At 33.6% G+C, this 13220-nt stretch overlaps 2 protein-coding genes across 2 annotated transcripts; one reads left to right on the plus strand and one right to left on the minus strand.

The window, feature by feature from the left end:
* Positions 1–1113: 1113 nt before the first annotated feature.
* LOC145059056 (zinc finger CCCH domain-containing protein 14-like) lies at positions 1114–3404 on the plus strand. Its single transcript, XM_079006929.1, has 3 exons — positions 1114–1326; positions 1683–1743; positions 2288–3404. The coding sequence occupies exons 1-3, from the start codon at positions 1248–1250 to the stop codon at positions 3081–3083; spliced, it is 936 nt and encodes a 311-aa protein (XP_078863055.1). The 5' UTR covers positions 1114–1247; the 3' UTR covers positions 3084–3404.
* A 226-nt stretch (positions 3405–3630) lies between these two features.
* On the minus strand, positions 3631–9217 carry LOC145059057 (Noc2p family). Its single transcript, XM_079006930.1, has 11 exons — positions 9073–9217; positions 8839–8963; positions 8222–8284; positions 7591–8136; positions 6652–6954; positions 5691–6020; positions 4865–5071; positions 4684–4770; positions 4507–4601; positions 4208–4369; positions 3631–4123 (listed from the first exon to the last, which is right to left on the minus strand). Exons 1-11 carry the CDS (start codon positions 9089–9091, stop codon positions 3838–3840), a joined length of 2223 nt encoding a protein of 740 aa, XP_078863056.1. The 5' UTR covers positions 9092–9217; the 3' UTR covers positions 3631–3837.
* Between the last annotated feature and the right edge of the window lie 4003 nt (positions 9218–13220).

Raw genomic sequence — 13220 nt, forward strand, 5'->3', positions numbered from 1 at the left:
ATTGTGTTGAAATAATCGAACATTTTTTGCTATTAAATAATTTTTTTTTTTGAATTGTGATATCATTTATTCATCTGATTTTTATATATGTATGTATTGTATATATGTATCATATGAATGGTTGAATGGCTAAGTGGCTATTAAATGTATGTCTCATCTATATAACGAATGACTGAATGGCTGAATGTATATCGATTTTAGTTATTACGGAATGATCGAATGGTTATAGAATGTATGTATAGTTGAGTGGTTATCAATTTCTATTTAATATGATCTTATTGCTTCGAATTTCTTTTGTAAATTGATGTGATCTTATTTTTGTGTCATTTTCATGTATGTATAATCTGTATCATCTAATACTCTATGTGTTGCATGTATGTATAATCTGTATGACTATTAATTTTCTTCTTAATTGTGATATCATTTGATATATAGATTTTGAAATGTTATTTTCCTTTATATTTTTTACTGAACCGGTATTTATCGGGTTATCTGTATTCGGCGGGTATATTTTTACCTGCACCTATCAGGGATTAGACAGAGCGGGGACGGGGACGGGGACGGGTATTGCAGTATCCGTCAATATCCGCCCCCGTTTGCATCCCTAGTAGATATGGAGTATGCACGACGTACTCAACCTGACTTGGAACTTTGACTTTTGAATTTTGGCATTGACCATTGACTTTTGACCAAGTTTTACTTAGATTATTTTGGGTAAATTGAATATTGGATTGAGATTAGGCCCCTGTTTTTTGTATAGGTGACCTGTAGAGACAGTATTTAAAGCAGTGATCAGTTCAACTATCTTTCACACTAATCTCATAACGAAACTAATTTCACAATAATAATACGTCTCCACATCTCATTAAATAAAAAGACAAAATAATAATAAAAAAAATACAATTTCATGAAAAAGACAAACTAATGTACGCTTTATTTATCCTTGAAATCGTAATGTTTTTTCCCAAAATAAAATATTTAAAACAGGTGGAATTTTAACATTTAATCTCTTATTGCAAATGTCTGGTAAAGCCCAATATATGATTGGTTTCATTTAAGGCCCATATAAATGTTAATTAAAAGTTAAAAACGACGACTTTGACCAATCACTCTACTAAAATCTACACGTTCTAGATCTCTATCATTTTCCCCCTTTTTCAAGCCCCTTCGCTCTCTGCAAACCCTAACCGATCTTCATCACTCTCCCACTTTCCCCCTTGTAACCTAACTCTCTGCAACGATTCGCCATGGAATTCGGCCTAGCTAGAAAACGAGGGAGGCCAGCTGGTTTGAATGGCAACGGTGGATTCAAGAAATCCAAACAAGGTAACATCGAATCTCTCTTCTTCAATCTAGATCTAGGGTTTCGATAATGTTTAATGCTTGAAGATTCCTTTTCCCATTCGATCTCCCGTCTAGTTTTTCATTTTAAATGTAGTACCTATGTGGAACTGTCATTCAAACAAGTTGTTCAATATTCATCGTCGAATAATTTCTTTTTCTTCTTTCTAGCGTTCGAGCTTTCGTTCAACGAAGTTAAATAAGTTATTAAGTCGTTGTCCGAAGAGAAATTGTCGAGTGTGAGAGGAATTAATTAATGATAAGCTCTTAGAGCAGAGCGTGTGCAACTTTGTAAATCTTGAAATTACAACTGAGATAAAATAATTAATGTGATGTAACAGACACGGAGTCGTTTCAATCTGGTTTAGGAAGCAAATCGAAGCCATGCACAAAGTTTTTCAGGTTTAAATTCTAACTTGGCTAAAATCAATCTTGTAAATTAAATTATTCATAGTATATTGTAATGCTTATTAATTTCATGAAAATTACACTACACAATTAAAATATGTATCATCTGGACTAATGGCTTGGAAATCTAAAGTTTTGATACAGGTTATATGATATGATATCTACACACATAATCAATCAAGATAACAACTACCATCATAACAAGGAGTTGAGAACAGAACTACAGAAAACTCATCGTTTCATGAAAGAAACATTAATTCCAATCTTTAATACATCTCAATACTTCAAATTCTTGTTTTCAAATTTCAATAATCAATATCATATTATCATCTATGGTCATGATACAGGGAATTTCTTATTTGGAAAACTAAAATTACACAGTATACAAAACATATAAAGCTCAATACATCACATCAATGGGTATTATCGATTTTGGTTATATAGCACTTAATTTACATAGAACTAACACAGGGACATAATAGTCATTTTAGTTTTGACTTTTGACATTCTCCATTCTGTTTTTTATTTTGATATGCAGCACTTCTGGATGCCCATTTGGTGAAGGGTGTCATTTCTTGCACTATGTTCCCGGAGGTCTGAAAGCAGTCAACCAAATGACTGGCGGCAACCACCCGGCGCTTCCACCAACCAACAGACCACCTGTCCTCCCGCCATCCTTCCCGGACGGGTCATCACCGCCAGCTGTCAAAAGCCGCCTCTGCAACAAATTCAACACCGCTGAAGGCTGTCGATTTGGTGACAAGTGTCATTTCGCCCATGGTGAATGGGAACTCGGGAAACCAACCGCCCCATCTCACCACGAAGACCCACGCGCCATGGCTAGATTTGGCGGCGGCGGCGGTGGTGGTGGTGGGCGGAGTGATTTCAATCCGGCGGCAAACACCGCCGCTGCCGCCAGTTTTGGCGCCTCTGCAACCGCGAAAATCAGTGTCAACGCGTCACTAGCGGGAGCTATTATTGGAAAAAGCGGAGTCAACTCTAAGCAAATTAGTCGGTTGACTGGAGCTAAATTGTCAATAAGAGATCATGAATCGGATCCGAATTTGAGAAATATTGAATTGGAAGGGACTTTTGATCAGATTAAACATGCGAGTCAAATGGTGCGTGAGTTGATTGTGAATATAAGTTCGGCTTCTGGACCACTGCCGCCACAAAAGGGATTTGGAAAGGCGGCGGGTGGTGGTGGTGGTGGTGGTCCGGCGGGGAATTTTAAGACAAAGCTTTGTGAGAATTTTGCTAAAGGGACTTGTACTTTTGGGGAGAGGTGTCATTTTGCTCATGGTGCTGAAGAATTGCGTAGTTCTGGAGCTTGATTTTGAGGGTTTTTTTTTTTTAGTTTTGGAGTATCTGAGATGTTGATTGTTGAGGACAGTTGTGAGTTTGTTGGTACTAGGTTTTTTTTTGTTTCAGATTTTTAGAAAAAAAAAAAAAGTTAAAAGTTGGGTTTCTGTATTGTTACTTGCGTTGTGTCACATGGGTAAGGATGGAATGTGGGTAAAAAAATGATAGTTCTAAGAGGTAAGGCAAGATTGGAAACGGTTGGTTATAACTTATATTTGTCTGAAACGTTTTAATTTGAGATTAAGTTATTAAGTCTATAAATTGAAAATGTAAGCTGGAAAAATATTACATTATTTTTACTTTTTATCTATTATATTTTCTTCACCAAAACATAACATTCTTCTATCGTTTTGTCGTAATAGAAATGCTATTTTGTTTTTGTGATCAATAAGAGCAAAAAAATACTTTTCTTTCTAAATACTCCTAAGCGAAGGTGTTTTAGGGTATAGACAAAAGGTACAAAATTATCAAGTGTATATATTTATAAGGTAATTAAAAAAAACAATAGCAAAAGCCAAATTGCAGGATCTCAATCCCAAATAAACATGTCTTTTAAATGATAAAAAATCTACAGTGTTACTCGACTTACGCTTAACTTTTTGTTCGATTTAAAGCTGAAAAGTCAAAATTGCAGGATCTCAATCCCAAATAAACATTAAAAAAAAAAAAAAAAAATCAATAAGATTCAGATGCATAACAACAATATCATGCTATAAATAATTTTTCCTAGTTTGCCTTGTTTCTTTTCTTAGACCTATTCTTGGTTCTAAAATTTCCCTTTCTTTTTGACGATTTTCCAGACGCCTTCTTGTGTTGTGGTTTTGCTTTTGCTTTAACATCTTCTGTTTCAACAGGATTCTCATCATCACTCAACTCCTCTTCTTCTTCATCTGAGCTAAGAACAAAATCCTCCACAACATCTTCATCAGTAGCACCCTTTTTCCCAACAACTTTCTGTTTCTGTCGCTTCTTTTCCTTTTTATCCTTTTCATCCTCTTCAAGATTCTTAGCCCTATTAAAAAAACAATTCGTTAAAAAAAATACATCGTGAAGTGACAAAGAGATCAACAGAGTTAGAAAAAAAAAAAAAACATACTTGCGATCACCACTTGGTAACCATGTAGAACTAAAGACAGCAGCACCATCAACATTCACATCATCATCATCATCATCATCATCATCATCCTCATCATCATCATCATCATCATCTTTACGTTTCTTTTTACCAAAGATAGATGCTTTTTCACCCACAATTATACTGAAAAAAAAAAACATACGCCAAATCAATTTCATATTCCCAAATCTATTATATTATATGTAGATACGAATATAATTTGAACTCTATTCTATAAATTTGTTGTAAAAAATATTTAAAAAATGAAACATTTAACAAACCTGGACTCAACCAATGAATCGTTTCTTTGTTGTGCTTTTTGACGAAGAATGGCAACGTATTTAGACAAAGGACTAACACCCTTCTTTTTCTCTTCCTGTTTCAAGTCAAACACACCATTGACTTCACATAAATGTAGTTTAAAAAGTCTCAAACTATAGCACCAAAAATATGCAAACCTCCATAAACGATGAAGCAGAAGGATCATTTGGTAGATAAGAAATGGACATTCTTTTTTTATTAGTGAACTCAGAGTTAGCTTCAATCTGCATATCATAAAACAACCAAGAGAACATATTAATCATCAAAATCAAAATCCATTAGTTTCAAGAAACAAAATGATAATAAAAATTTGTTCACCTCACGAATGAATTGCCTCATTTCACGCCTAAATCTCTCAACTTTTGTAGATTTACAGAAGCTTCGCATACGAACAGCTGGAATAAAAGAAAGCTCAAAGAAAGAAGGAGAATAACTCCATTGTGCTAAATGCTCAGCAAGTTCTTCAATTACACTAAAAACACATGCTTCTTGGAAAGATCGTGTCTTTATAGTCGCCTTGCTAACCTGCCATTTTCAAATCGTTTAAAAATGTAAAAAGTTTGATTTTTTTTTTTATAAAGGGTAAATGAAAGAAATAGTAATGTATGTTTTATTTATTTATTATAGCAAAGTTACCCAAATTCTAGTCATTTTCATTACTATGGTGCTTTATGAAATAATTGAACATATTTCAAATCATTCAAAAAGATAAAGAGCTTATTTTCATTAGTGTATTTCTATGTAAGATATCTGCCTTAGAGGGTGTTTGGGTGTTCATCTAAAACTGACTTTTTAACTTATTATAAGTTAAATAAAAAGTGTTTGGATACCTAATAAGGACTTTTAAAACAACTTTTTGTTTACCCTTTGAAAAGGAGTTTTTAACAAGTAACAATTTGTGACTTTTTGAAATGACTTATATCTTATTGGGATAAAAAAAACAATTTTAAGCCAAACACTTTTTAACTTATTGACTTTTGCCACTAAAAAGCTAATCCAAACACTTTTAAAAACTCCTTTTTTCCACCTTCATAAGTCAATAAGTCCTTTTCAACTTCAAAATGAAGTCTCACACACAAATAAACAAAATCAAATTGCTATCGATTTCTTGTAATAAACCCTTTTTTCATAAAACAAAACTTACCCTTAAAACAGTTCTCAAATCAACAGCTTTTCCAACACCTCCAGTTGGAGGTTTATTCAGCTCTTTCATATCCAACATGTCAGAAAGAAGAACAGCAACTGGAATAAAGGTGTTTGTAGCATTAGCAATCTGATTCAGCATCCTGATGCATCTTAATCTTAGTGGAAGATATCGAGCAGTTGGAACTAATCTCACAACTCCAGAAATAATTTGAGTTAATGGATATGCAAGTGGCTTAAAATCAGCTTCTGATCCATATGCACAAATAGCTCCAGTCCACAGTTGAAGACAATTCATATACTTCCATTCATAAACTTTCCTAAAGATTTCCTGTTAAAAGACCAAAATATAAAACCTATAATAAGCATAATAAAACAGACCCTTTAGTGTTTTTTGTGAAACAATTAAAAGACCTTACATTTTGTGTTTTTTAACAGATTAAACCTCTCTATCTTTATTTTTTCATTTTTTCCGAAAAAGCCCTCAACTTTGTAATTTTTTTCCGAAAAAAATTCTGTTAAACCTAACTTTTTTAGTTTTTCTCGAAAAAAACCCCCCATATTTTACAAATTTTTTTGGGGGTTTTATGCAGAAAAGTCTCATTCTTTTGGGAAGATTTTTGATAAAGTCCTAAAAACATTTAACAGAAAAGTCCTGATGATTATTTTAACTTTACATGATAATCTGTCATTTCCTGTTAAAATAAAAATAAAGACTTTTTCGTTAAATTCTGCAAAATATTAAATGATCAGGACTTTTCTGTTCAAGATTATTTTTAGGACTTTATCAAAAAATAATGAGACTTTTCTGCATAAAACCCTTTTTTGTAAAAAAAAAAAAACGAAAAATATAAGGTCTTTTATGAGATTAATCCAAATACAAAACCTATAAGCATAATAAAACAGACACTGAAACAACAAGAAGTTGATTAGTGAAAGAATTAAAGAATTTATTTGTTTACCTTCCTTTTTGTTGAAAGTGCTTCATGTAAAATCACAGATAATTGGCGAATGAAAAGAAAGGCGTGTTGATATGCAGATGGAAGATCGACTCTATAAAGCTCATTGACACAATTTCCAAGAAACTGTACTTGTTGAAGTTTGCTTGGGTTTACAAAATGACAATTTAGGACATATGCTTTGTATATTCCTTTGAAACATTCGTCTATACAATCAGAACCTAAACGAATGCATATATCTCTAAGGAATAGTAATGAAACTATTGGTAGTGCACCTCCACCAGTGCCCCAAAAATGAAGAACAACCTGTCATATAATCAGAAGAAAAGGAATTGGAATATGAAATTATTGAAATTTGTTATGTGTTTGGATGGAAGCAAAATGAAATGAAACTCCATTCGATTGTGTATTTCTGTTTGATTTAAGAAAAGTATCAATGGGTTTGTGTATTTCTCTTTGATTTGTGGAATTTAGGGTTACAATATTTTGGTAATTTTGACATGAGGGAAATGCTTGGAATTGAATTCCATGTGAAATCAACCAGTCAAAAAAGGGTATTTTGGTAATTTCATACTCATTTGCAAATAGTCAACTGATGGTATATTTTAGACAAAAGCACATAAAAAATCCATTCCTTTCTGTATCTCTGTTTGGTTGGTTTTGAAAAAAAACTATCAAAGGGTTTGTATATTTCTCTTTGATTTGTAGAATTCTAGGGTAAAAAGGGCATTTTGGTAATTTCAACAAGTGGGACAATGCTTGGAATTGAATTCCATGGGTGTTAAAATGGAATCTTGAAATCAACCAGTCAAAAAGGGTACTTCGTAAATTTCATACTCGTTTGCAAATAGTCAACCGATGATATACTTTAGTCAAAGCACATTTATAATCCACAAAAAAAAAAGCAAAAGCTTGAAAACAAGAAAACAAGAAAACACGCACCTTTATATACTTCCTTAGTAAGCTTGGAAAAGCAGCAAGAAACAAAGAAGAGTACTTCAAACGTCTCAATGTAAAAGCAATCATATCTGTATCTGTCATTTGATTCAAAACATGAAGAGCATTTCCAAGATACGCCTTCACTAAATGATTATAGTTTTTCCATGCTCTTGTGTTCATCAACTCAACAATCATCTCCTTCTTTCCACCCGAAAGTGGAAGCTTAAGAATTGTTCTCAAAATCCCATCCATCTCACTCAACACAAACAACAAAATCTTATTGAAAACAGGAAAAGACATTGAGCTCAACTTTGATTCACTATCATCATCACCACAATGACATGCACTCCTAAAAGCTCTCATGATTGATCGAATTGCACCTATTCTTCGTTCTTCATGAATGGTTTTAATCCATGAATCCACCATTTCACTTGTTATTGCTTTTGTGGAGGATTCTTGGTCCTTTTTTGTGGAAGATTGAGTTTCATCTTCTTCATCTTGACCTTCTTGTGTGTTATCATCATCATCCATGTCTGTTTCTCCATCCTCCTATGGATGAAAAGAAAATTAGTTTACAATCTACATAGAGGATTCCTTATACATATTATTAAAGAAGCTTATATTTGACTCTTACCTCATCATCAAATTCAAGAAGCTCTTTGTCGTGTTCCTTCAAGTATTCATAAAACTCTGGATCCTGTAGGGGTAAAAATGTGATTTTATCAACATTCAAATGGTTCATAATGAAAGAAGAATCAAAATTGTTTCATGATCCGATAATAATAACCAAAGTAATATGGATTTTCTGGATTATTAAAGCCATATTCATATTTGATTTCATGTTTTAAACCATAAGAAATGTAGGCTACTAGAGTGATTAAAGTATCTTATAATGTTTATATTTTACAATGCATCACTAGCCAGAGTCTAAATTATACACACTGAAGTCGAATTTGCAATCATTAAACAGTAATTAAGAAGGAACACTGATGTATAATCTACGGAATCACAAATTAAAGAGGCTTGTAAACCTAACCCTAACTCCACAAACGATAATCAGTAGCAAAAAAGCTGAAGCAGTAAACAAAGTTCTTTTATATTGTTGTTTACCCATAAAATAAACGATAATCAGTAATTGCAATTTGAACTTTTTGAAGAAACTGAAGCTATAGAATAACGCTGTTGGTTATCTTTCAACCACATTAAATTGATGTTAGGGTTCTAAATCAAAAGGAATTAATTTGGGCTCACCTTTTCTGAAAGCCTTTGTAACTGGCTCTTATGCGCGTTTGCATTTTCCACAGACTTTATAGGTACTTCCTCTGTATTATCTTCCTTCTGTTCATCTTTGCCGGAAACCTTCTTCGGTTTCCTGTCTAAAATTAGCATGAAAAATAGTATGAAAAATCAGTATCATAACCTTTTTTTACAGTACAAAAGGGCAAAACACCGACGAATTTGATCAAAGTAGAATAGAGAATAAACCTTTCTTCTTCGAACCCATGTTATTTAACGCTATGCGGAGCAACGACGACAACGTTCGGAGGTAGGGCAGGTGGTGAGCCGGGAGGAGCAGCGGCGGCTGTGTTAAGCTTTGGCCTGGTGCGTGATAGAAGAGTGGTTATTTATGTGGGTTGGATATTTACGGAATAATATGCGAATGCCAGGGGCAGTTCTGCCATTACCATTGCCACAAAGACTATAATTCAATTCTTTATATTTTATTAAAAAAAAAACATAAAAATCACATATGTATTTTTATTCTTGCCATAATTCATGTGAAAACAAATTAAATTACTATTATCTCTTCCGTATGATACGTCCGCCCACGTAACCCTACCGCCACACACATACCCTCACTCTTACGCATCTCGCATCGGTTTTTCGGTCTCCCTTTGTCTTAGCCATCTTTTTCTCTGCTACGCTCCATCAGAAAACAGTTAGCGACCCTCTACAATACTTTGTTGCTTGACAAGCAATTCTCATCATTCTTTACTCTACTCTATTTTATTCGAATATCTCACAACTCAGTCTTTTACTCTCTCTAAAAAATTCACTCAGTTCTCGTATATTTCTACTCAACTCTCGTTTAATTGACCATGTTATCGGTTGTAGTCTCCACTATAGTCGTTGTCTATCATCGCGTCCACTCAAACCCTGCTACCACCTATTGCCTCTCACCTCCCTGCTGTTAACAATCATCACAAACACATTTGTCACAAACAGAACCAAGTCCCACAAATTTAAATGTTTTTGTGATGATCAAAGCATATATATAAAGGAACTTCCACTAATCAATGAAGATCATTGTTGAGATCTTAATCCATGATGTGAATGTCTTAACCCTTTAGTAGGATGTGTAATGGATTTCTATATGAGTCAATATACAAAATGTAAACCAAATAATTTGTTGTTGTATTTTTTATTAAATCTAATGGGTTAGATTATATATGTTAACCTCGTGAAGAATTATTACTTTTGTCATATTATCTTTCTATTAATCATTTTAACAAAAAGTTTTTGTCAAAAACCTTCTCTGTTAACCTTTGCAAATCGTTTTATAAAATTAACTAATTTATCTATTATCCGTCTTACATGTTTTATTAAAATCTCTCATATAATTTAAATACATAGGTTATATAGGTTGCCTAAATATTTTCAATACATAAGTTGCCAACTTAAATATAATTGACTTCTGTGTTTTTAAAACATGAAGGTAAAACTTGCATGGATATTGTAACGTCCGGTTTTCAGGTATGAATTACATTTTTTAATTTTGAAATTTGTGGTTGGTCACAAAGTGGTGAAAGGATCACCACGACATGGATTTTTTTTTGGATGAAACACATGTTTCATTTAGAACACCATGACGTGGCATGATGCTTGCCTATAACACCATGATGTGGTGGCGGCAGATGTGAAAAACCTTAGTTTTTTGAGGCCTTATTTAAAAGATGTGATGGTTAGGGTTTCCTCCACCCTCAGCCTCCATCACCTCCATAAGTGTTCTTAGCAAACCCTAGCATCTTTGTAAGTCTTGAGCTTATTTTGGTGTTCTTGGTTCACGTTAAAGATAGAATAAGGTTTTGGTGCAAGAATCAAGCAAGAAACTCCTCTTCGTCTTTAGGATCACTCTCTGGACCATTTGTAAGACTTCAAGCTTCCATCTTTTTGCTTCTCTCTTCGTAGATGTAGGTTTTATTGCATGTTTTGGCTCACATTCGAGTTTGGGTTGGTTAAATGGGATAAAGTTTTCAACTTCATAGCTCATCTTGGTCCCTTGGTCACTATATCTTCTAGATCTAGAAGTTGAATGAGTTTTGAGAGCCATGCATGAGTTTTAGGTCATTTGCTCATTATTTTGACCTAGTTAGGTAAAGCACATGTATAGGTCATGCATGTCCATAAAGTTTGGGTTTCTATAGACCATTGGGGTCCCAAGAAGCTTACCAAAAAGTACGAACAAGGGGCTTTTCGGATTAAGGACTCAATCCATTAAGCTATCCAAGTGTAGTAACTACAACGTGGCAAAGGAGAATGTTGCGATTGTTTTGTCTGTACTCTACCACAACATGGTGGCATGCCTTCCACGACGTGGTAGGGAAATTTGATCGGGACTTAGTTGGATGGCCACGATGTGGAGGTCAGCTAGAGTTGACTTTGATCGTGTTTGACCTTTAGTCAAATTTTTAGTTTTAGAAGAAAGAGTAAGGTTTTACCTTGTATTATTAAGTAGGAGGTGTGTAGTACCCGCTATTCGATTATGTGAGGTTGTAGTTGTCAACTTTGTTTAGGAGGAGAGTTTTTTCATTATACTATGTAGGACATCTGGTGTCGTATGTGTGTGTTATCTTTGTGGCTCTTGTTGTTATGCTTGCATGAAAGTCCATGGGAAAGGCCATGGAAATTGTAGAAATGTTGTAAGATTACAAAATTTTCATGTAGCATTCACTTGGGACGAAATAGGCCCAATGGCTAAAATAGGTCGTTGTAAGAGTGATTGTAAGTCTATGATTTGGCCCATAGCTAGTGAAACAAAGAATTTGGTGTAAAAGATCCCAATAGGATTGATTGAATATATACATATATATATATATACATATATATATATATATATATATATATATATATATATATATACGAATATGATTACAAGATAACAATTATCCCTTATAATTAGGATCTATCTATACAACATGATATATCATATATTCAAAACCTTTTGTCTAATCTATTTACATTCCCCCTCAATCATAATTGTGACTAGGTTCAGATTATGTCTGAGACGATCATGTTGGATTAGATGTCTAAGCCCATAACTATTATTGGTATGTACTCGACCCGAGAGTAGCATGGTCCATTTGGGTTGCATATCATCAGGAAAATTTGTAGGGATGGACTTTTGAGAGAAGAGGTTATATATGATTTATTAATATATTATAAGTTATAATATATTAATATGGGATCATATGAGTTAATTAGTATTGATTAAGAATTAATTTGGAATTAATTTTGTGATCAAAATAGACTAATTAAATCTATGGGGACTAATTATGATATTTAGTTATATTTATATGTGTTGGGCTTATGATCCATGTTGTACCAAGTTTATGTATAGATACATAAAGAGTTGGGCCACATGAACCATGGATCATAAGACCCATGGGTATGGATTTGGGTTATATCCATGACACCTGAAATTCCACATATAAATACATACTCCATTGCCTAAAAATGCCACTTGTGAATTCTTGGAGTTCATAGTGTTTTTTGGGTGCATGTAATTCTCTCTCAAGTTCCTCCTTTGTCCATGATGTGTTGTGATTCCACTTGAGGCTTCCAAACTATTGGGGCTAAGCTCTTTAAGGCCAAATACACCAAGACTTCAAGCTTGTGACAACCCGAAATTCTATTCTGTACAAACAATAGCACTTCAATAGAAGTCATATCAGTTGCAGTAAATTTTCAGACTTTTCAGTATAAGTTTGAGTATTTCAGGATTTACACTTAAAAGGATATCAGGAGAGAGGATGCACTAGGGTTATGTGCAACTCTGTTATTTCAAAACTCTATGATATTAAAGTTCATTTCTTGAATAAAATATTTTTTGTCAAAAATCCTAGGAGTATATATATGATTCTGAGCCATAATTTTTCATTAGTTACATTTCCAACTAGAGAAAAGCCAAATTCTCTCTCACAAATCTTCGGGTTTTCATCCCAAATCGTGAGTACCTCTCTCTAGTTGTATTATATGGCTTGCTAGGTGCTTATTAACTTGGAAATCATAACAAATCAACAACATTTAAGAGTTCAAGGCCCAAGAACCTCTTGGACTGTGCAACTCTGTTATTTCAAAACTCTATGATATTAAAGTTCATTTCTTGAATAAAATATTTTTTGTCAAAAATCCTAGGAGTATATATATGATTCTGAGCCATAATTTTTCATTAGTTACATTTCCAACTAGAGAAAAGCCAAATTCTCTCTCACAAATCTTCGGGTTTTCATCCCAAATCGTGAGTACCTCTCTCTAGTTGTATTATATGGCTTGCTAGGTGCTTATTAACTTGGAAATCATAACAAATCAACAACATTTAAGAGTTCAAGGCCCAAGAACCTCTTGGACTGTGA

The sequence above is a fragment of the Lactuca serriola genome, chromosome 6 (assembly GCF_051521515.1).
Source record: "Lactuca serriola cultivar US96UC23 chromosome 6, Lser_US96UC23_V15, whole genome shotgun sequence".
Lineage (NCBI taxonomy): Eukaryota > Viridiplantae > Streptophyta > Magnoliopsida > Asterales > Asteraceae > Lactuca > Lactuca serriola.